This window comes from Lepidochelys kempii, chromosome 10, assembly GCF_965140265.1.
Source record: "Lepidochelys kempii isolate rLepKem1 chromosome 10, rLepKem1.hap2, whole genome shotgun sequence".
In the NCBI taxonomy this organism is placed as follows: domain Eukaryota; kingdom Metazoa; phylum Chordata; order Testudines; family Cheloniidae; genus Lepidochelys; species Lepidochelys kempii.
In genome coordinates, this window is record NC_133265.1 from 44,811,623 (window position 1) to 44,832,225 (window position 20,603).

Consider the following 20,603-nt stretch of genomic DNA (forward strand, 5'->3'; position numbering starts at 1 on the left):
ATCTTACATTGCAGTGTAGACATATCATTACTGACAAGTCTGTTATCTCTGATATACTAAAATATCTCAGATGCTATGGTGATTACACTTGGTAACTGGTGATTTATTTTTAAACACTGGTCACTGGTTTAAACTCTGCCCCGTTGGTGAGTCCTTCCTTAATACTGCCCTCTGCAGATAAAGAGCTGAAACCTGAAGCAGTGAATACAAGCCAGATTAAAGCTTAGATAACAAAACCTGCAGTATTATTGGAGGAGTTCTGCTGCATCTTTCCTCCTCCAGTTCAACATGAGTCATTCTCCACTCGTCCCATCTCCTGCAGAAGTTTAATAATCAGTGTAGCTTGGGGCAGACAAAGATGCCAAATACTACTCAGCCTCAGGGGTATTAAATGACACAATGTATTTTCATGTTGTGATTTAGATCCACAGTGTGTGTATTTTATTCTACCAATGGTATTTCTAGGAATATCATCTCTTTCTACAAAGTTGGCTATGGTTATCTGGGTGAGAACTTTTAATTTTTTGTTTTGTGGTAATGCCTAGGAGTCTGAGTCACAGGCCAGGACCCCATTGTGCTAGGTGTGGTACAAACACAGAACAAAGAGACAGTCCCTGCCCCCAAAGAGCTACAGTCTACATATAAGACAAGAGGTGAATATAGGCACAAGGGAGAGGCACAAGGGACCAATATGGTTAGTTGAATCCTGCTTCACCAGTTAAACCTTGGTTTTACATGTGAGCAGATTAGAACCAACAGAAGAGACCCCCAACTCAGTCTGTGTGTGCTGAGATGTTGGGTTCTGAATTGTAACTAGCTGGGTGACACTGGAAGTCAGTTGCTTAAGGATCTGAGCCAGCACCAACAGAAACATGTTCCTGGGCCTGCCAGCTGCTGTGTGTGCCAGGCAGGAGAGTGACTGCTGGAAAGCATCCCACCCTGAGGGTGAGTTTCCTCACTGCGGCTGGACTGGAAGTGATCATGGGTGCAGCCGCTGCCACTCTCATGAAAGTAGGAGCCCCCAATCCAGTGCTTAATTTGTAATGAAAGAGGTGGCAGCGCTCAAGCAATTTGTTTACATTCATAACTGATGCAGCAAGCCCAGAGGTGCTGGGGCTCAGCCCTGGCACAAATTAGTTACTGATCCAACCCTGACTGCTGCTCATACCCCAGTGCTGCGGGCACCCAGAGCCCCACTGACAGAGACCCCTAGAGCCTAGCGTTTCCAAAGCCTGGGGTCAACAGACAAAGTGCCCCACTACAGGGGCCCAGGGCCCAGCCACGCACTGTGGCCAGTGCAACCCTGGAGCCCCCAGAAGAGGTACCGCTGGGGCCAGCACGGCATCAGACCCCACCCTGGCCCTCCATGCAGCCAAGCCGGGGGAGGGGTCCTCAGGAGCTCTGGGGCTGCACGTGCACCGCCCACCTGCGAGGAGCCAGGGCAGAGCCTAATGCACAGGCTGGAGTGCCCGCCCCCCTCGGGGAACCTGGACTGCACCACTACACAGAGCCGGCGCGGGGGGGAATGGGAGCCCCTGGCGGTGACACCGCCGAGAGGGGCTACAGGTGAGGCAGCGCAGACCTCACGCCCACACAGGTGTACCTTCCCGCCTACTCGACTGCACGCCACCATCTTGTGAGGCTGGGAGCGCTCCGCGCATGCGCAGTGGCGCAGCCTCGCTCCCCTTGCCTCTGCCCTTCAAAAGCCGCCAGGCGGCCGGAGCCCGGCCCCATAGAGGGAAATCGCGGTGGGTGGGGACGGTGCAATGGCGGAGAGTAATGAGCTGGCTGTAAGTGTTCTCCACTGCCGCCCCGGTTCTTCCCCCACCCTAGGAGCCCAGAGTCTCCTGCTTTGGGGGCGTCTGGGGCAGGGGAGGGCTCCCTCTGTGTAGTGCGAGGACAGGACATCCCCTCCTGGACAGCTGCCCTGCCCCGCCCCGCCCCAGCCCCACCTGTAGCCCCCTGGCCCGCCTGGCAGTCACCCCTTGGGCTGCTGCAGCTGCTCTGCCCCTTGGCCCTGCAGGGAAGGGGGCTGTTACCAGCCACCAGGCTCGGGGCAGCCGCTGGCCCTGGCAAGTGCCCCAGGCAGGAGAGCAGCGAGGCTCGTGGGTGGGGAACTCCCAGCTGGGGCAGAGCTGCTCCCCTTGGCCCTCGGCAGGTCCCCTGGTGCGGTGCTGAGTCAAGTGCTCATCCATGCCCAGCCACTGGATGGGGCTTCTTGGGCTATGGCTGTGTAGCCCCAGATGACAGGTGTGACTTGGCCGCTCAGTGGCTCCAGTCCTGCTCTGACTGGTCAGGTCAGTATCTTGGTCCCCTCGTGGGATGGCTGTCCTGATGTCTAGTCTGGAGTTTGCTTTTCCTAGCTCATAGCCTGGTCCTTGGTTTTGCTTCTCAGCCTTTCCCAGACTAAGGCTGCTTGTCCCTGTTTAGAGCCTAATGGTATGAAGCCAAAGGGCTTCTTCATGGTGCTGAGTCCTCTCAGCTCCTTTTCATGTCCTACAGATTCAGCTACTGCTTCTGTGAGGCTGGTTCTCAAATCCACCCTCTCCTCCTTCGTCCAAACTCCTCTTTCTAGTTGCCTCTTGGGCACTCCTCTGGGATGTCCCACCGCTACCACCTCCTCATCAGGACAGAGCTTCTTACTGTTCCCCTATCAGGCAGCTTCACACCTCTCCCCATCCCCCAGGCCTGTGATTTGGGCAGCCTCTTGGCTCTTCTCCCCCATGTCCAGCCTCTTGCTAGAGCCTGTCTCCTGTCTAATGTCCCCCTTTCCCTGCTGTCCTCACAGCTAAACCCTTCTTTTTGTAGTGGTCACTTCTTGCCTTTATCACAGTAACATCCTCTCTGGCCTTCCCTCTTCCGCTTCCTGGAGTCTGTCAAAAATGCTGCTGCTGAAGATCCTTTGTTCTGCTGTTGCTCAAACTACATCACTCCCTCCATTGGCTCCCTGGTTCACTGCATCAGATTTGCACACCACCTCCTCTGTGCCCAATATCAGCGGGGCTGCCTCTGACCCCCTTGATGGATTCATCTCGGCCCCTTGACCAATATAAGTTCTGCAGAATCTCCACTTTCATTTTAAGAAAAACTTCTTGCCCTCATGGTTGCCAAGCAAGCCTTCTAAATGGGACTTGAGCAAGACCAATGCACAATTGTCCCCGAGTCAGTAGACAGTGTTAGCTTTGAGGGGCATGAACTCCCCCCATTAATATCAGTGGGGCGATAACTCTTAAACCTACCAGTGATACTTTGAGAGCTAGCTTTTCACGCAGTGCAGATGCAGCACTGGGCTCCTAATTTGTGCAAGTACAGCAGTTGTGTGTACAAACTGAGGAAATGCATGTACCAATGGCCAGTTCAGCAAAAGGACAGACATAGCATTGTTTCCAACAGCTCTGGCATTGCTTTTCCACTCAGTGACATGCTGTGTGCAACAGGTGCTTTACCGGCTGAGACCCTGGTCCTCCAACTTGTACCATGTGGGTGGATCCTGTGCCCACACAGAAATCTCTTAAAGTCCACATGGATTCTCTGAGTCGCTGAAACAAGTTGTAGGCTCGGAGCTTCTCAGTTAAGTGCTACTGAAGCAGGCTAAACTTCCCATTGATTTCAGTGGAGCAGCTGAGAGATTAAAAACTGGTAGACTAAGTTGCCATCACCCTTCCAGCTAGTGCCTTGGAGGTGCCAGGGGTCTGGGGTTAGCAGTAGGGGCTGTCAGAGATCTCTAAATACCTGCTGTTAGCCAGCAGGACATGCCCCATCTGGGGCTTGGCTAGAGGGAGATCTTTGTCTATACCGTGGCATTAGTTCAGTACCCCTTCTTTGGCTGGGGGAGGAGATGGGTGCTCATCCCCCTCTCTGGCTTGGGGCAGGTCAGGATGTTTGTCTTTCCTTACTAGCTGGCTCCCAGAAGGGGAAGGAACGCCCTACTCCCCATCTCGCTCTGTCTCCTAGATCCTAGAAGACTACCTTCTGGCAGAAGATGCTCCTTTGCTGGAAGAAATGGCGGAGGAAGATGAGGAGATTGACCTGTACAATGAAATGACATTTGGGTTAGGTAGGGCTTGGAGGATCAGGAGAGGATGAGCAGAATTTGGAAAGAGAGGGCAGTGGGGAACATGAAGGTTGGGCAGCTGGAGTGTGACTTGGGCTTGTTGGGAGGTGTTGATGGCTGGGGCTTGGGGGATCACTTACGGGAGAGATCCCACACCTGGGGAGTTGTTCTCTGGAGCCGGAGGCTCAAAGGTCAATTTCCCAGCGTCTAGCTCCCCTGTTGGTCCGGGCAGCATCTCCCTCAGTTCAGACTAGGCAGCGCCACAGGCAGTGGAGCTGCTGTGCAATCCCCCAGCTCCCTGCCCCTGATTGGAACCCTCCTTTCTTAAAGATCGAGACTCCATGGAAGAGGAAGTGGCAAAAGCCCCGGCTCCTCCAGATAAAGGCCCCGAGCTGAGTCTTGTGGGCAAAAATGAGGCTGCGGTGGTGGCAGCGGTAGCAGTGGAGGATGAGGATGAGTACAAGGTCACTGAGCAGCCTGGCCTGGGGGCAGAAGAAGAGCAGCCCATGCTGGAGGACATGGAAGAGGCAGGGGAAGAAGGTGAGGCAGAGCCTGGGGCTCGGCATGATGACTTTGCTGACATGGAGGAGGAGATAGGGATAGATGAACATGAGGAGGAGGAGGAGGAGGAGGAGGAAGAAGAAGAGGAGCAGCATGATGAGGACAATGAGGAGCAGAATGATTTGGGAGACCCAGCAGTGATGAGAGCTGTGCACAGCAAGCCCACGCTGGAGGTGAGACAGGCAGGGGGGCTCCAGAAGGGCATGTGGGTTTTGTCCTTTCTCCATGAGTGTCTGGGGAGTGGTGCTGTTTCCTCCCAGCTCTCTGGGCAGGGGGTCCCTCCCTCCCATATGCAGCAGGAGTCTCCCCATTAACTTCAGCAGCCCCTGCGAACTGAGAAGATACCAACTGAGGTGGTGAGGGGGTCTGCTGTGATATGGCCATGTGCATTGCCCCTTCCTCTCACTAATCCCAGGGTCAGCCATTCTGGGACTGAGGACAGATCTCCCCCATGATGGCAGTGAGTGACTCCCCACTCTCTCTGGGGGCAAGTCCCCTTTCCTCTCCCCCAGGTCCAGAGGGAGGCAGGGAAGCTGAATTCCCCAGATCCCAGGGAACGAGTGCAATTTTTCTGTCCCCTGCAGAGCCTGGACTCAGCAGTTCTCGACAGCAGGATTGGCTCCACCTGGGGAGAGTTCGAGGGCGATGACTTGGTAAGAGTGAGGTCACCTCCCCCTGCCTGACCTGGTTCATGCCTGTCCCCTTCCCTGGAGTGCTGCTGGCGGGGGGGGGGGGGGGGAGATGGAAGGAGCTGGGGGCTCCCCCACAACCAGTGCTCCTGCACCTCACAGCATCTCCTCTAGGGAGAGGGCTGGGACTGGAGCAATGCGTAGCTTCAGTTGATGTCCCTGTACCTGCAGCACCCACTGCTGGAAGAGACTGGGGTGAGTGGCTGGGAGCTCCTCTGATAGTTGTAGCTCCTACAGCACCTCCTGCTGGAAGAGGCCAGGCCTGGAGTAGCTGTAGGTTCACCCACAGTGCTTCTAAGCCAGGGGTCTCAAACACCCGGCCCACGGGCTGCATGCGGCCTGTGGAGTTATTTGCTGCAGCCTGCCAAGCTCACCGCCCTTCCCCACCCCGAGTTATTTTCTGCTGCTGCCAAGCTCCCCTCACCTGCCGCCCCCTCCCCCGCCAGTGTGCCGTGTCCCCGCTCCTCTGCCTACCTCCAGGTGCTTCCCGCTGCCAAACAGCTGTTTGGCACTTAGCGCTTTCCAGGAGGGAGTGGGGGAGGAGCGGGGAGCTGTGTGTTTAGGGTGACCAGATGCTAAATACAAAATATCGGGACTGCCGCAGGGGGTGCGCCTTTTCAATTGTTACACTCACCCGCCACGTTTGATGGTGAGAAACAAATCTTGCCAGCGAAGAAAGAAGTACCCGCCGCCGAAGTGCTGCCGAAGACCCGGACGTGCTGGGTGAGTGTAACCATTGAAAAAGCGCTCCCCCCGCCTGTCACTGCTGCCTAAGGGGGGAAAAAAAAAGATGTACCCAAAACAAAATATCGGGACAAATGGCGTCCCGACCATACTTTGGTCGGGACGCTGGATGAACTGCTCAATATCGGGACAGTCCCAATTTTATTAGGATGTCTGGTCACCCTATGTGCGCTCAGGGGACGAGTCGGAGAAGATGCAGGGCAGGGGCCATGATTTGGGGAAGGGGTTGGAATAGGGGCAGGGAGGGGGCGGAGTTGGGGTGGGGACTTTGGGGAAGGGGTTGGAATGGGGGCAGGGAAGGGGTGGGAAGAGGTGGAGGGGGGCTTTTGTATCTTTATATGTAAAGGTGTCAGTAATGTGGCCCTCCTGGTGATTTGAGTTTGACATCTCTGTTCTAAGCTGTTCTCTGCTGCGCCTCCTGCTGGTAGATGGGACTAGAGCTGTTCTTTTCTTCCTGCTCCCTCCACCTTTGCTCAGTGGGTCTTTCCCTCAAGCCTAACTCCCAGTCCCTTTCAGATGGCTGCAGATTCATGCGCATGGACCTCGTCCCCAAGCAGCATCCTGTCGCGCCATATGCTGGAGGTGAGCACCGCCCTTTGCCTTCTCCCCGTATCCAGAAGAGGGCATCACTGGGCACTGGGAGCATGGAACCATCCAATGCTCTGGAGCCATCAGGCTGCCTAGGATGGAGGTCTCCTCCTCCCCAACCTCCCGAACATCTGGGGGTCCAGAGCCCAAACCAAAGGGCTTGCTGAGTTTCAGGCAGGGGCTGGTACATGGGACTGATGGATATGGTGGGGGACTGTCCCAAGGGTGGGTGGGAGCTGGCATGGCCTGTGGGCAGAGGGCTCTTTGAGGCTGAAGGTGCTGTAGGAACATGGAAGGGTTCCAGTCCTGGCGGCAGATGGAGAATGGGCTTTGGTGGCCCCAAAGGAGTTTGGAGGCATGGAAGAGGCTCCTCTGGCCCATCCCCCTTAGGTGGGGTTGGTGCAAAGTCTTGTGGGAGAAGGGACTGGCCCTGCAGAGCTCCTGTGCCCTGCTAGAGCCAAGCTAATGCTGTGGTAGAATTTGGAAGCTCTGTGGGGTGGGCATATCCCCAGCTGCAGAGCTCCTTGTGGGCACAGGAAATCCAGCCAGCCCTCTGGGGAGTGTATCAGCTCCACAATCCCTCTAGCAGCTACACAGCTGGAGGTGCCCGTGCCCATACACAGAGCTCGCCCCTAGTCCCGCTCCATTGTGACTCCAAACCCCAGAGCTGGCTGGCTGGCTTTCTGGCCTACAGGCAGGTATATGCAACTGCTTTCTGAAGCAGGGATTGTCCAGCCATGTGCCCACCCAGGCTCACATGGGCCTGGCCTAGGGGTGACCCTAGGAATGTCTGCCCTGTCTCACTGCTGATCCCTTTAGTGAGCGCTCCCAGATCCCTGGGATTGTGGGAGGCTCGAGGGCCCATCTCACCTGGTTTGGGTGCAGGCAGTGCTGGCTGAAATCAGTCCTTGGGGCTGCCAGGGTTGTCTCCATCCAGCAGTGGCCCGGTATACCCTGGGGTACAGCGGAAAGGCTCTCTCTTTGTCTCTCCTGTAGGACAAAGCCATTCTCCAGGCATTGGACAGGGGCCCCCCCATGTCGCATATGAACCTGGACTTCCTTGTTTCCCCAGCGCAGAGGGGATACCTGGGCTCCCCTGGACTCAAGCGCCCAGACTTCAGAATGATGTCCCCGAAATCCTTCCCTCAGCGCTTTATGCGGCAGGTAAAGTGAGCTCCCACCTTCTGCCTCTGCCTTCTGCCCTTCATTCCCCTGCTCCTGTGTCCCTGCTATTCCTCTGTTGGTTCTCTCCGCCCTGTGACACTTTGGGGTCGCTCTGCCCCATGCTGAGCCAGCCAGTGCTCTGGGCCATCCTCACAGCAGTGCTGCTCCAACAGTGTCTGTCTCGCATGTGCTATTTACACCATTGATGCTGAATGCAGCAGGGCGAGCTGCAGGGCAGGGCCTGATGCTGGCCCAGTCTGTTAGCCTGCCACAGCCCTGCTTCCAGTATCAGAGGGGTAGCCGTGTTAGTCTGTATCCACAAAAACAACGAGGAGTCCGGTGGCACCTTAAAGACTAACAGATTTATTTGGGTATGCCCAAATAAATCTGTTAGTCTTTAAGGTGCCACCAGACTCCTGCTTCCAGTAACATTCCTGTCTCCTGTCCCGCAGCAGTCTCCCATGATGCCCCGCTCCATGGCCTCCTCTCGACCGTACACGCCGCCACGCAGAGCCTCGCCTCTCTTCACCCCCAATCAGGTAGCACCCCAAGCTGCTTCCTGCCTCCCAGCCCAGGACCTCTCAGGAAGCTTTGGCCATTCCAGTCTGCACCTGTACATGCGTCACAGGAGCTGCTGGAGCTGATCAGCCCATCTCCCACTGCGGCAGCGCCAGAGAGTTTGGGGAAGGTGTCAAGGCCTATTGACCTGGTCGCTAGCACAGCTCTATGCTGGAGGGAGGGAGGGAGGGTGTGTGTTCTGAGCAAGCCCTAGCCCAAGGAATCTTTCTGCCCTGAAATGGCAGGATCAGCCCTTGGGACTTCATCCTGGTCAGTGTTACTGCAGGTGCAGCTGTCTGGTCCTTCTTAGTAACTTCATAAGCTGTTCTCCTCCACCAGGCAGTTCCACAGGTGGTTACATAAAGAATCACTTCCTTCATCCATCTCAAATGCTCTGCCTTTTAATTCCAAGTGCCCTTTTCTGTTGTCTCATGGAGAAAGGAAATAGTCCTCTGCAGAGCCATTCTCTTACAGATGTCTCGTCTCTTCTTTCTAAGCAGCGTAGCCATCCTCAGTGTCTCCTCCTCTGAGATCCTGCCCCCACCCCCGACACATTCTCACTGTTGAGGGTGTTCCTCTGGAGCCATAGCCCTTGTCCCCCGTGCCTCACTCAGTCCTGCTGCCCCCTGTTGGATGAGGTGGGCAGCACCAAGCACAATACACAGTGGAGGAGCTAGAGAGTGGCCTGGGGCGTATTGTGTGGAGAGGTCGCTCTAGGCCTCAGCCAAAGCCCCACCTTCAGTTCCAGCCATCATGCTTTGGAAAAGCCAGAGTAGGGTGAGGTTGACAGCTGAGCTGCAGGGGTGAGCAAAGGCCTGAGAAGTGAGAGCCCTGGGTACGTTCAGCCTAGAGAGATGATCGGCCCTGCAGACCAACAGGGAGATTAGAGAACAGCATGGACAGGGCAAGCAGGGACAGGCTGAACCAGCTGCAGGACACAGGGCAAGAAGAGTATTTCTTTAGGAGCCATTCAGGGCCTGGACCTGGGCCCCACGTTGGGCACAGTTACCCCTGGAGTATGGGTGGAAGGGGATCAGACTGGATCCCTGGAGCCCACTAATAGGTCACCCGACTCCTCCCCTGACCATCTCTGCTGGCTTGGCAGCATGATGCTGAAGTCCCAGCTATGGTCTGTGTAATGGGACTGAGGACAGGATCCCACCGGGGCCTCGAGGAACAGCTGGGAGCAGGAATTTTCAGACCTGATGGGCAACTAGGGCAATGTCTGTCAGTCAGTCAGTAGGGGGTGCTGTCCACATGCCATCCTTCCTGACTGGAGATGGACCTGCAACAAAACTCCTCCCATGCAGCACTGGGCACTTCCTGGCCATGCCTGGCAGTTGTGGGGGAGAGGGGTGAAGGAGCTCCGTGTTGCCATGCAGCCCGTGCCGCTCTCATCGGCATGCAGCAGGGTGAAGAGGACGAGGCAGCTCCACTACAGCATGCAGGGGGGGCAGGGAGGAGCCAGCGTCTCTGGCCATGGGGCATTCCACTCCTCCCTAGTGCCAGATGAATGAAAGAGCCCCACATCCATCCTGGGCCTTCAAGGGCTCCTGGGTCTCTTAGTTAGGGGAAGGGGATGCTCCGGCTCTGGAAACCTAACCCTTCTCTCCTCTTTCAGAACTCGGGGTATGTGTCTCCGACCCCCTTTAGGCCCATGTCACGCAACATCAGCACCCCAATGCAACCCCTGGCTATGCACTTTGGCCCCATGTCTCCCTCTCTGGAGCCCCCTCTCTTCTTCAGTCCGCCAGCCGGCTGCCAGCTGAAGTTCAGGTACCATGGAAGGAGGCAGGATCCCTGTGACCCAGGGCTCCAGCCTTTCTGATCTCCACACTGATTGTGGGGGCAGGGAGGGCGGCTTTCCCTGCTAACTCCACAAACCGGGCTTGGGCCCAAGTCTGGTGACTGAGGTTGGATTATATAGCTGGTGCATGCTCTGAAATTGGAGCTGGGCGCCAGGGCCCCTACCAGAGCGGGACTAAGGAGGCATTGTGGCCTGTGAACCCCAAAGAGATTTGAGGTTCCATGTTGCAGCCCTCGAACCTTATGGCTAAGGATTCTGCAGGGTGGGAATAGAACTGGTGCTGCTGCTCCTTAATTAGCCAGCAGGCTGGCTGGGACATTCCCCTGGATCCTCCAGGAATGGGCCCAGGTCACCCCCAGGGCAGTCAGGGGAAGAGACAGGGCACCATCCTGCAGGGCCCCTTGCAGCTCCAGATGCAGAGCCCCCAACTCTGGAAGGCAGTAGCCAGCCCTGAGTCTGGCCTGGTGTCAGCCGCCCCTTTGCCCCCAGGCATCTTCATTACCATATCCTCTATCAGCCCTTCCTGCTGCTGGTCTCATCCCCACCACGTGCCTTTCATTGCAGTGTGCCCAGTCACATGACCCAGCTGCACCCTCAGCATCAGCGGATCCTGAATCAGCGGCAGCAGCGAGGGCAGGCGCAGAGGTGAGCTGGGGGGGCGGGCAAGGAGGAAAGAGACTGGGGGCTCCTGTAAGGAGTTTGGGAGGCACAGCTGGCACGTGGTGAGATTGGCACAGACCTGAGCCTGGCACCCTGGTGCTCTTAGCTGTGTGGGTGCAGCTTGCTGACGGGGTCCAGATGTTTCACTCCCGGCTACTCCCTGCTCTCTTGAGGTTGCGGTGCCTTTCCAGGGCCTCCCCTGGAGCTTTTTCAGCTAGGGACCTGGGGGGCAGCTGAGCCCTGCAGGAGATGGCACTAGGCTGTGAGTGCCATGCCCAGGGCGAGGAAGCTTGAGATGTCTCCCTCTGGATGTTTGTGCCTGTGCCCTGCTGTGATCCTGGTCATGTGTAGGGGGTTATGGAGCCCCAGGCTGGCTCACTGTGATCTGGGCCGGAGGTTGTGTATAGGGGATTACGAAGCCCCAGGTTGGCTCACTGTGCTCCATGGTCTGCAGTTGGCATAGAGCATAGCAGTGGCCTGAGCAGCTGGGGCCCTGTGATCTGTCCCAGGCCCTGTGCACCTGCTGCCTGTAAAGGGGCACCTTGCCCCTAATGTGGCACCAGTCGGGGGGTATCTGGCAGTGCCTGCTCTGGATCCCCCTGCCTTCCAGACCTCCACCCAGCTGGGGACCTGCCCTGGTGCTGGGGTAACTCTGTCCCTGGGGCCCCCCACATATCGGTTCCTCAGCCCCAGTCTCCCCGTGCTCCTCCCTCCATGTACATTGCTGGAAATACTTCCATTGGAGGGGTGTGGCCTGGCCTTCCCCAGGTTGGGCTGAGGCCCAGGCAGATCTGCTGAGGGTGCTGCGTGGGCAGGGGGACTCGGGTGTGAGAAGCAGCTGGAGAGAGGGTCAGCTCTATATGAGCGGGGGCTCTGCCCATGATTTCTCACCTGTCCCCCCCCCCCCCCCCGGCACTGCTCCAGGGTGAAGGAGCTGACCCACCTGGGGGGAGGTCAAGAGGGGGTTGGCCTGTGCCAGGTGAGCAGCACAGCGGCTGGAGGGGGAGCAGCCAGCAGAATCATCTCAACCAGAGGACCTTTCACCTCCTTGTGCTCAGTGCCCTCCCACCCATCCCAAAGGCCCTTATGCTCCCCAAATATTGGTTCCTCTCTTGCTAGGCCTTCCCAGGGCCTGTGTAGTCCCTCTGCTACCACCCACATCTCCAGGCAGAAGCCTGATATGAGCCCATTAATTGATGGGGGGTTGCCCAATGGGAGTAGCTGGTTGCCGCAGGTGTTCCCCAGGTGGAGTCCCCAGGGAGTAATGCTGGGGGGTGACTCCTGCCCTGCAGCATCTCCCCCAAGAAGGCATGGTCCCTGAAGGCGGATCCCTATTCTGGGCTCATGACACGCAAGGAGAAGGATTGGGTGATCAAGGTGCAGATGATACAGTTGCAGAGTGAGAATCCTCACCTGGATGACTACTATTACCAGGTGAGTGGTGGAGTGGGGGTGGCAGGACCCATCCAATGCCTCCTCTCCCTAGAGTGGGCAGAGATCTCCCTAGCTGGGTGGGGCTTGGGTTTCCCCCACAGCTCCAGCTGGGCAGACCCCACTATCCCCAGGCTGCTCCCCAGCCAGGTCAGTTCTGCCCCACAGGATGCACCACTGCACAGCTCTGCCCCAGCTGTTGGAGTGGAGGAGGGTGCTTGTGCCCTGTCCTGATGCTGGCCATTCCCAGAGCATGGGGCCTGGTGAGGAGGATGCAGAGGGGCAGCCAGGAACCCTGGACTGAGAGTCGAGGCAGGAGAATTAGACTGGCCAGATTGGCCCCTCCTGGTGCAGAAACCCACTTGGGGCAGATGGACCAATTAAACTGCTCCCCACCCCAGAAGGAGCCCCGGGGCTGATGTTGGACTGGGTGGAGCCCTTCCCCCGCTTTGGGCCACTGCAATGCATCGGATGAAGTGAGCTGTAGTTCACGAAAGCTTATGCTCAAATACATTTTCAGCTCTGAGGTGCCACAAGTCCTCCTTTTCTTTTTGCAAGGGCATCATAAGCTTTGAGAAGGGGGCGAGGGGTAAAACCGAAGTGCCTCCTCCCTCTCTGGGGCTGGCTGCTGCAGTGGTGAGCCAGCTGCCCTCTTCTGGTGCCACAGAAGCCCCTAGTGGGCAAAAGGTGTAATTGCATCACCACCCCAGCAGAATCTGTTATTCTGCAGGGGACATGAATTCAGGTCTCATGTTTCTTTTGTTAAAAAGTTGGGGGGGGAGGGGCATAGACCCCTAGTCCCCTGGTGCCAGTGGCCACGGCTACTGCAGTGCGCTCAGCCCCATAGCAGGCCTGTGCCTGGCCTGCTGCCTCCTCTCACAACTGTTTTGCCGTCCTGTCCTTCACAGGCCTATTACCACAGGCTGGAGCGGAAGCAGGCCGAGGAGGAGCTACTTGGAGGGCGCAACAAGCAGGAGCCCCCTAAGCTGGTCACACCGTACATCCAGAAGATGGAGATCTATGATTCTGGTAAGGATGAGGGGAAGGGCACTGCCTGAGGCAGGCAGAAGGGGCCTTGGGTGGGTTCTCAGCATGTCTGCCTCTCTTTCAGTGGTGCGGATTGCAGGCTCGCTGGGCCAGGTTGCTGTGTCCACGTGTTACAGCCCCCGCAGGGCAATCGACGCTGTGCACCACGCCCTGCAGGAGGAGGTATGTATGGGGCGGCCGTGCTCCCCGAGCCTGCCCTGGCCCTCTGTGCAGCCACTCAGTGGGAACTTTCTCAGCTGCCTTAAAGCTTCTTGGAGGAGATTGGGACCCCTGCCCCCTTCTGTAGCTGCTCTAGCTAGTGAGTCTCCAACACCCATGGCTCTGGCTCTGTCACTGGTGAGATTAGCCCAGCACTGGGGATGGGGCAAGTAGCTGGGTCAGGTGGGGTCAGCTCCTGGGCTTCACGCAGCTTGACAGGGGCCCTTTGAAGTGCTCCCCATGTGGGTTGCTCAGTGTCCTGCTGCCATCACATCTGATCAAGCCTAGTAGTAGCTTGAGCAGAAAACTGTGGCCTGGAGACTGCTGTGTCTTGCAGTGGCTGTAACTGGTTGTCTTCCCTTCTCCCCTCTGGATCTGAAGGCTGCGGGGAACCAGCGACTTCGGGCACTGCACAGAATCGAGAAGGTGAGAGGGCGCCTTGGGCACCGCCATGCCTTCAGGGCAAGACGTTTCCCCTCAGCTGATGTGCTGGGGGGAGCAAGGGCAGGGGAATGGCAGCAGTGGAAGGCGGGTTCATTAGAAGCTGGATATCGGCTCCTTCCAACTTCTGCAAGCCCTGTGTGGCCTGGAACTTGGCTTGTCCAGCATCTCAGGGCAGAGATGCTTGTGGGGAGGGTTTTGAGAGACGAGTCCGACAGCATCTCAGGGCAAAGCCAGGGGATGTTCTGTGGAAGGTCCCAGCTTGCATGTGGCTTTGGTGCAGACATGCCTGCTCTGCCATATTCATCTGCCGCCTTGAGCTTAGGGCACGGGGCTATTCTGAAGAAGGTCAGATAGTCAGTATGTTAGTGGCTGTGGACAGTGGATCTCTGGCTTCTCTGAGTCCCCTGCAGAGTTCACAAGTCCATAAGAAGCTATGTATTAGAGAAAAAAGAAAAGAAGTACTTGTGGCACCTTAGAGACTAACCAATTTATTTGAGCATAAGCTTTCGTGAGCTACAGCTCACTTCATCGGATGCATACTGTGGAAACTGCAGAAGACATTATATACACAGAGACCATGAAACAATACCTCCTCCCATCCCACTCTCCTGCTGGTAATAGCTTATCTAAAGTGAAGCTATTACCAGCAGGAGAGTGGGATGGGAGGAGGTATTGTTTCATGGTCTCTGTGTATATAATGTCTTCTGCAGTTTCCACGTATGTAACCGATGAAGTGAGCTGTAGCTCACGAAAGCTTATGCTCAAATAAATTGGTTAGTCTCTAAGGTGCCACAAGTACTCCATTTCTTTTTGTGAATACAGACTAACACGGCTGTTACTCTGAAACCTATGTATTAGAGCTAGTCCAGGAGACCCAAGTGGCTGAGTGAGCACCCCTGGCTGATGGAGGTCCTGGATCCCTGCAGTGAGGGTGGGGTGAGACTTACCTGAGGGTCGCAGGTCCCTCCCCAACTCCAATGGGCAGTCTCTGTTGTAGGTAGGAGCTGTGGCTGGGATCTCTTGGGATGTCCTAGCTTCTTGTGTCTCATAGTCAGTCTCCTTGTCACAGGCCGAGTGCTGGGGGAGGAATATAGAGTGTAGGGCTACTGTCTATCCAGAGAGGCTCATATGGGATCTCATTATTCCTCCCCCCTTCATATCTACTGGGGCTCATATGGGATCTCATTATTCCTCCTCCCTCCCACCCACCTACTAGCTTCTCTCCTGCTTCCCCAGATGTTCCTGCAGCTGCTGGAAGTGGAGGAGACTCAGCGAAAGATGAGCCTGCTCCCTGAAGAGCAGCACCCTCGTTTCCATGAGAAGAAGAGCCATGAAGTGGGTCGCATCTACCAGGCCCTGAAGATCAGGGCATGCGACAGTGAGGAGTGAGTTTGCTGGTGCACATTTGTGCACCGTCTCTGTGCACAGCTGGCCCTGGGGAAGGGGGCAGAGGGGCCATCTGGGGAGGGTGGCAGGTACCAGCCCCATGGCGAAGTACGCCCCTCACCCAAGGAGATATTGTTAGAACAGCAGATCTCTTGGGCCAGATGGGAACGCCCTGTTCCCTGTCACCTGGCACTGGTGAGTTTGGGAATCAGATACATTCCTGTCTGCAAACTCAGTGCTCCTCATCCGGCTGTGCCACATCAAACACTCTGGGGCTAAGCCAGCTACCCACCTGATGGGAGCCAGATCCCCTGCTAGACACTGGGGCCCTGTGCTGCCTTCTCCTGGCGGCTACTTCCTTCCCACATCCAAGCCATGCAGGATCCTGTTGAAACTCCCCTGCTGGAGGCACAGGCCTGTGCCTGTAACCCCAGGTCCCCACTTTCCTGGCAGCACTTCCCGCTGCCAGTGGAGTAAGGGTAGATGGGAGGGTGCTGGGTCCTGTGGGGTCTGGGCAGCTCAGGGATCTCCCACAGGGAGGCGGAAGACGAGTTCCTGCAGGTCCTATGTGTGCGGAAGGGGAAGAAACTGACTGCGCGGCTGCTGCCGCACCTGGCACGGGAGCAGGCAGAGAAGATCCTGGTCACTGTCACCCGCCACCTGCCTTTCCTCATGAGGAAGGACGTGCTGGATGAGGTAATGGCCTGCTGTGGATAGGGAGAGGCAGGTTGGGGCACCACTTCCCCCTCCCCCATGTCACTCCCCTGGAGCAGAGCAGGGAATTTGCCCTCCGCATGCAATCCAAACTGGGCCCTAGATCCTAGAGGAGCCATTCTGCAGGCACCATAGAATCATAGAATATCAGGGTTGGAAGGGACCTCAGGAGGTCATCTAGTCCAACCCCCTGCTCAAAGCAGGGCCAATCCCCAATTTTTCCCCCCGATCCCTAAATGGCCCCCTCAAGGATTGAACTCACAACCCTGGGTTCAGCAGGCCAATGCTCAAACCACTGAGCTATCCCTCCCCCCACCAGGTACTGATGAACTGGAGGGAGCTCAGGAGAAGGCCTCGACCATTGTAGGAAACTGGGGAATGAGAGAGGGTTGGCATGAGGCAGAAGGGTCTGCCTGGGCAGTGTGTCTAAGGCTGGGATCCAAGTGCCTGGCATGGGTGAGGGATACAGGGTTATAACTAGGGCAATGGGGAGAAGCTGGGAAAGCGGGGATGTAGCCAGGGCTGCAGGGAAAGTCCTGGCTGGGCATGGCCAGGCTGTGGCCTAGTCTGCAGATTGCGGTGATGGCGGGTCCCTTGTTCGACTGGTCCGGGGAATAGACTGTAGGGTGCAATCCTGCCCTGGCCCCAGGCCTATGGCTGGAGGATCTGTGGTGTGTGGGCCCTGCTTCTGGGCTGGGAGGGGGGCACTTTGTTTACACCTGCAGTCGCCCACATGCACTTTCCTGTTTCAGTTGGGAGGGGCAGGTCTCCTGGCCCTGGGGAGCACTCGATAGCGCTCCCCAGTGTCCCCTGTAGGGAGTAGGGGTTGAGCCCACCTGTATGGTGTTGGGTCTGGGGGCTGGCTTTAACCTTGCTGTCTCCCCTCTCCCCATGCTGGTGTTTAGTCCCTGCCTGTCCTGTATGGCCCCCTCAGCGAGATGGTGGGCCGGATGACCTTCAGCGAGCTCATCGAGGTCCTGCAGGAGCTGACCAGGCCGCTGGCTGGCTCCACCGAGCTGCCGCTCACCATGACCTTTAAGAATCAGGTGTGTGGGGCTGGGTAGGGCAGGAAGCGGGGTCCAGAATGGCCTCTGGGAGGGGAAGCCAGTGAGCTCAGCGCTGTCCTGGAGGATGAGATTCTGCACCCCTCTCCAGGCACTCTGGGGTGGGTACTGGGCCCTGCGGAGGGCACACTCCCTCGGGCTGGGCCTGGCCTGGCTGTGGCTGCCGTTTCTAACCCATGGCCACTCCTGTGCTTCCCCACAGTTCGGGATCTCGCTCCTGTACGCCCTGCTGAGTCACGGCGAGAGGCTGCTCTCCTCCGACATGCCACTAGAGCCACACAGCGGGGACTTCGAGAAGTGGTGAGGGGTCACAGGGAGGGATTTGGCCCAGGCAGCGCCCTGTGGGGAAGGGTCTCTGGGTAGCACACAGCATGCCGTGTTGACTAGCACCGGGAGGGGGGGGGGGCAGCCAGGCACTCACTGGTGGGTTTGTCTCCCTAGGACGGACACAGTGTTCCTGGTTGCCAGGGAGCTGTCCCAAGTGCCCAAGACCGCCCTGGTGGAGCCTCTCTTCCTCCCCAGCAACCTCCTATCTTTGTTCTGCCGCTACCTGGACAAGCAGACCATCCACCACCTGGAGGCCAAGATGGAGTGAGTGCTGGTCTCCTGTGCTGCGCTGCGGGGCTCCTGGGACACTGGCTGTAGCCAGGCTGTAGTAGCTGTCGTGCTGACCAACGCCCATGGCTGCCCACAGAAGGCGTGCCAGAGCTGCCTGGGGCAGTCACTGGCTTCCCCTGGGCTGTTGAGGCAGGAAGGGGTGTAGCTCTCCTGTCAGGAACACAAGCCAGGCAGAGTCCTTCCGAAGTGGGAAAGAGATGAAGGGTAACTCTGCTAGGTGGGCCTTCAGGCCTGTTGGGCCTGGATCCTCTGGAAGGTGCCTGGTATTGTGGCTGTCTGAGCTTTGCCCGTTCAGGCTGCCCAGTAACCTCCCAGCGTGGTAGCAGGAATGTGAGGGGTGGGCAAGCATTGGCCCAGCCCAGGAGCCTTTTGGGGCCCTGTGAGTGGCTTGTGGCTTGGCCAGGCTGTCAGCATTACACAGCCATCCCGGTCCCCTGGGACATCCTGGCTCCTCCTACACCAGGGCAGCTCCTTGGTCCAGTCATTTCAAGTGACTGGTTTGTTGTCTGTCTTCCCTGCTGGGGGCTGCCTGGCATCTGCTGCGAGGGAGTCGTCACATGCAGAGGGGCCAGGCATGTTCTTATAACACATGCTGATGGTACCAAGCAAGAGGCCCTTGTAGCAGCATAGCTCTGTCCTGTACCAGACGTGGTCTGGGCCAGGGAAAGGGGAAATGACTCCCCGGTGGCAGGTGGTCTGTTACAGTAACATTAGCTGGGGATGAAGCGAGAACAGCCCCTGAATGCTGCCAACCCAGAACAGTGGGCATTAGAGCATGGGGCCTGCAGGGGCCATATCCCAGCTGGTGCATTAGCCCATTCCTAATAGGCTGGTCTTGCCCTGCAGGTGCTCCCCTCTGCCCTCGGAGGCTGCCATGCCATGCTGAGACCTCCCAGCCCTGGGAAGTGGATGAGACCAGCTTCCTGGGCAGCAGTGCCTATCTTTTCTGAGACGCACAAGCAGGGGACATCACCTTGTGACTTTGTTTCCAAATCAGACACTATCCCTGGCACAAGGGGACTTTGTGTTTTTTGCCCCAGCACCGGGAGGAGCAAGACTCAGGGTCTGATCACAGCCCTCTCCAGCGCTGGTGTCTGGGGGCACAGCACAAGGGACACGGGTAACTTATTTGGGCCTCGCCCCGCAGAGGCAAGCACTGGAGCACAGCGGGCACAAGGCAGATCTGTACAGTGGGCACGGGGAGCACCTGGTGGCGGGCAATTGAGGTTGACTGTGTACAGCACTCGCTAAAATAAAGGCGATTAACAAGACCCCTTGGCCTCGGTATGTGAAGTCTCCAGCTTGGGCGAGCCCCCAGGGTTCTGTGAACAAGGAGTTGGAGTCACAGGGCATGGAAGTGCAGCCAAGAGACCACATGCTCCCACCAAGCTCCTGACACATGGCTCCTCAGCAGCTGCTCCGTCACACACCTTCTCTGTTTGGGCACAGCTCTGGTGTGTGCAGCCCCCACAGAGAACCTTCCTGGGCCAAACCGCAACAGTTTTGTGTGTTGGCATGGAGTGGGGCATGTGGATAGACTGGCTGCCCGAGCTCCAGGCTCTGCAAACGACCGATCTAACTCCTCTCTCTCGGATGCAGCACCGAGGCAGGTGCACAGAATGCCAGCTTATGTTGAGTGGTCTGTTTGGGGTCAGCCTGGAGAACAATCAGTGGTGGAAAACTCCCATGCTCCATCTACTCTGGACACAACAATGAGCTGCCACTCTCAGGTTTCCTGTCATCCTAATGGGATAGTCCCTCCTCACTACCTGCATGCTCTGATCAACTGGGAATTAGTTAATGATGCTGGCAGTTTAAAGGTGATCATTAGGCTTCAGAGACAGCTATCCAGGGAGCTGAGTAGAAGCAGTTCAGATGTGTCCCAAACTTACTGTCGCAGGCTGTCTGCAGACTCAGGCAGATGGCACTACACAAATTATATGTGGGTCACAGATTGAAAGTTTCCTTCACAACCATGAACTTAATTTTATAATGAAAGTTGAAATTCTGGAGCCTGGGACTAGACCACTGGATCAAGACTCAGGGTATGTCTACACTACGGAATAAGGTCGAATTTATAGAAGTCGGTTTTTTAGAAATCGGTTTTATATATTCGAGTGTGTGTGCGCCCACAGAAAATGCTCTAAGTGCATTAAGTGCATTAAATCGGCGGAGTGCTTCCACAGTACCAAGGCTAGAGTCGACTTCCAGAGCGTTGCACTGTGGATAAATATCCCACAGTTCCCGCAGTCTCCGCTGCCCATTGGAATTCTGGGTTGAGATCCCAGTGCCTGATGGGGCTAAAACATTGTCGCGGGTGGTTCTGGGTACATATCGTCAGGCCTCCCTCCCTCCGTGAAAGCAAGGGCAGACAATTGTTTCGCGCCTTTTTTCCTGAGTTACCTGTGCAGACGCCATACCACGGCAAGCATGGAGCCCGCTCAGGTAACCGTCACCGTATGTCTCCTGGGAGCTGGCAGACGCGGTACGGCTTTGCTACACAGTAGCAGCAACCCATTGCCTTCTGGCAGCAGACGGTGCAGTATGACTGGTAGTCGTCCTCGTCATGTCCGAGGTGCTCCTGGCCACGTCGGCTGGGAGCGCCTGGGCAGACATGGGCGCAGGGACTAAATTTGGAGTGACTTGACCAGGTCATTCTCTTTAGTCCTGCAGTCAGTCCTATTGAACCGTCTTATGGTGAGCAGGCAGGCGATACGGATTGCTAGCAGTCGTACTGTACCATTTTCTGCCGGGCAGGCAAGAGATGAGGATGGCATGCAGTCCTTCTGCACCGTCTGCTGCCAGCCAAAGATGTAAAAGATAGATGGAGTGGATCAAAACAAGAAATAGACCAGATTTGTTTTGTACTCATTTGC

The 20,603-nt window shown here is 56.9% G+C and overlaps 1 protein-coding gene across 8 annotated transcripts; it reads left to right on the forward strand.

Moving 5' to 3' along the window:
- The first annotated feature begins 1,516 nt into the window (after positions 1-1,516).
- PATL2 (PAT1 homolog 2) lies at positions 1,517-18,996 on the forward strand. Of its 8 annotated transcripts, XM_073361442.1 has the most exons (19): positions 1,689-1,790; positions 3,955-4,057; positions 4,385-4,788; positions 5,200-5,268; positions 6,565-6,630; positions 7,633-7,800; positions 8,253-8,339; positions 9,980-10,134; positions 10,730-10,810; positions 12,118-12,259; positions 13,165-13,285; positions 13,368-13,465; positions 13,883-13,927; positions 15,182-15,330; positions 15,868-16,027; positions 16,951-17,091; positions 17,312-17,409; positions 17,551-17,700; positions 18,574-18,696. In XM_073361442.1, exons 1-19 carry the CDS (start codon positions 1,767-1,769, stop codon positions 18,611-18,613), a joined length of 2,301 nt encoding a protein of 766 aa, XP_073217543.1. In that variant the 5' UTR covers positions 1,689-1,766; the 3' UTR covers positions 18,614-18,696. The 8 variants fall into 8 exon arrangements, with proteins under 8 accessions (XP_073217538.1, XP_073217539.1, XP_073217543.1 ...); XM_073361437.1 differs by lacking the exons at positions 1,689-1,790; positions 17,312-17,409 and adding an exon at positions 1,517-1,566 and having other exon boundaries at positions 18,574-18,996; XM_073361438.1 differs by lacking the exons at positions 1,689-1,790; positions 17,312-17,409 and adding an exon at positions 1,517-1,566 and having other exon boundaries at positions 3,955-4,031; positions 18,574-18,996.
- The last annotated feature ends 1,607 nt before the right edge of the window (positions 18,997-20,603 follow it).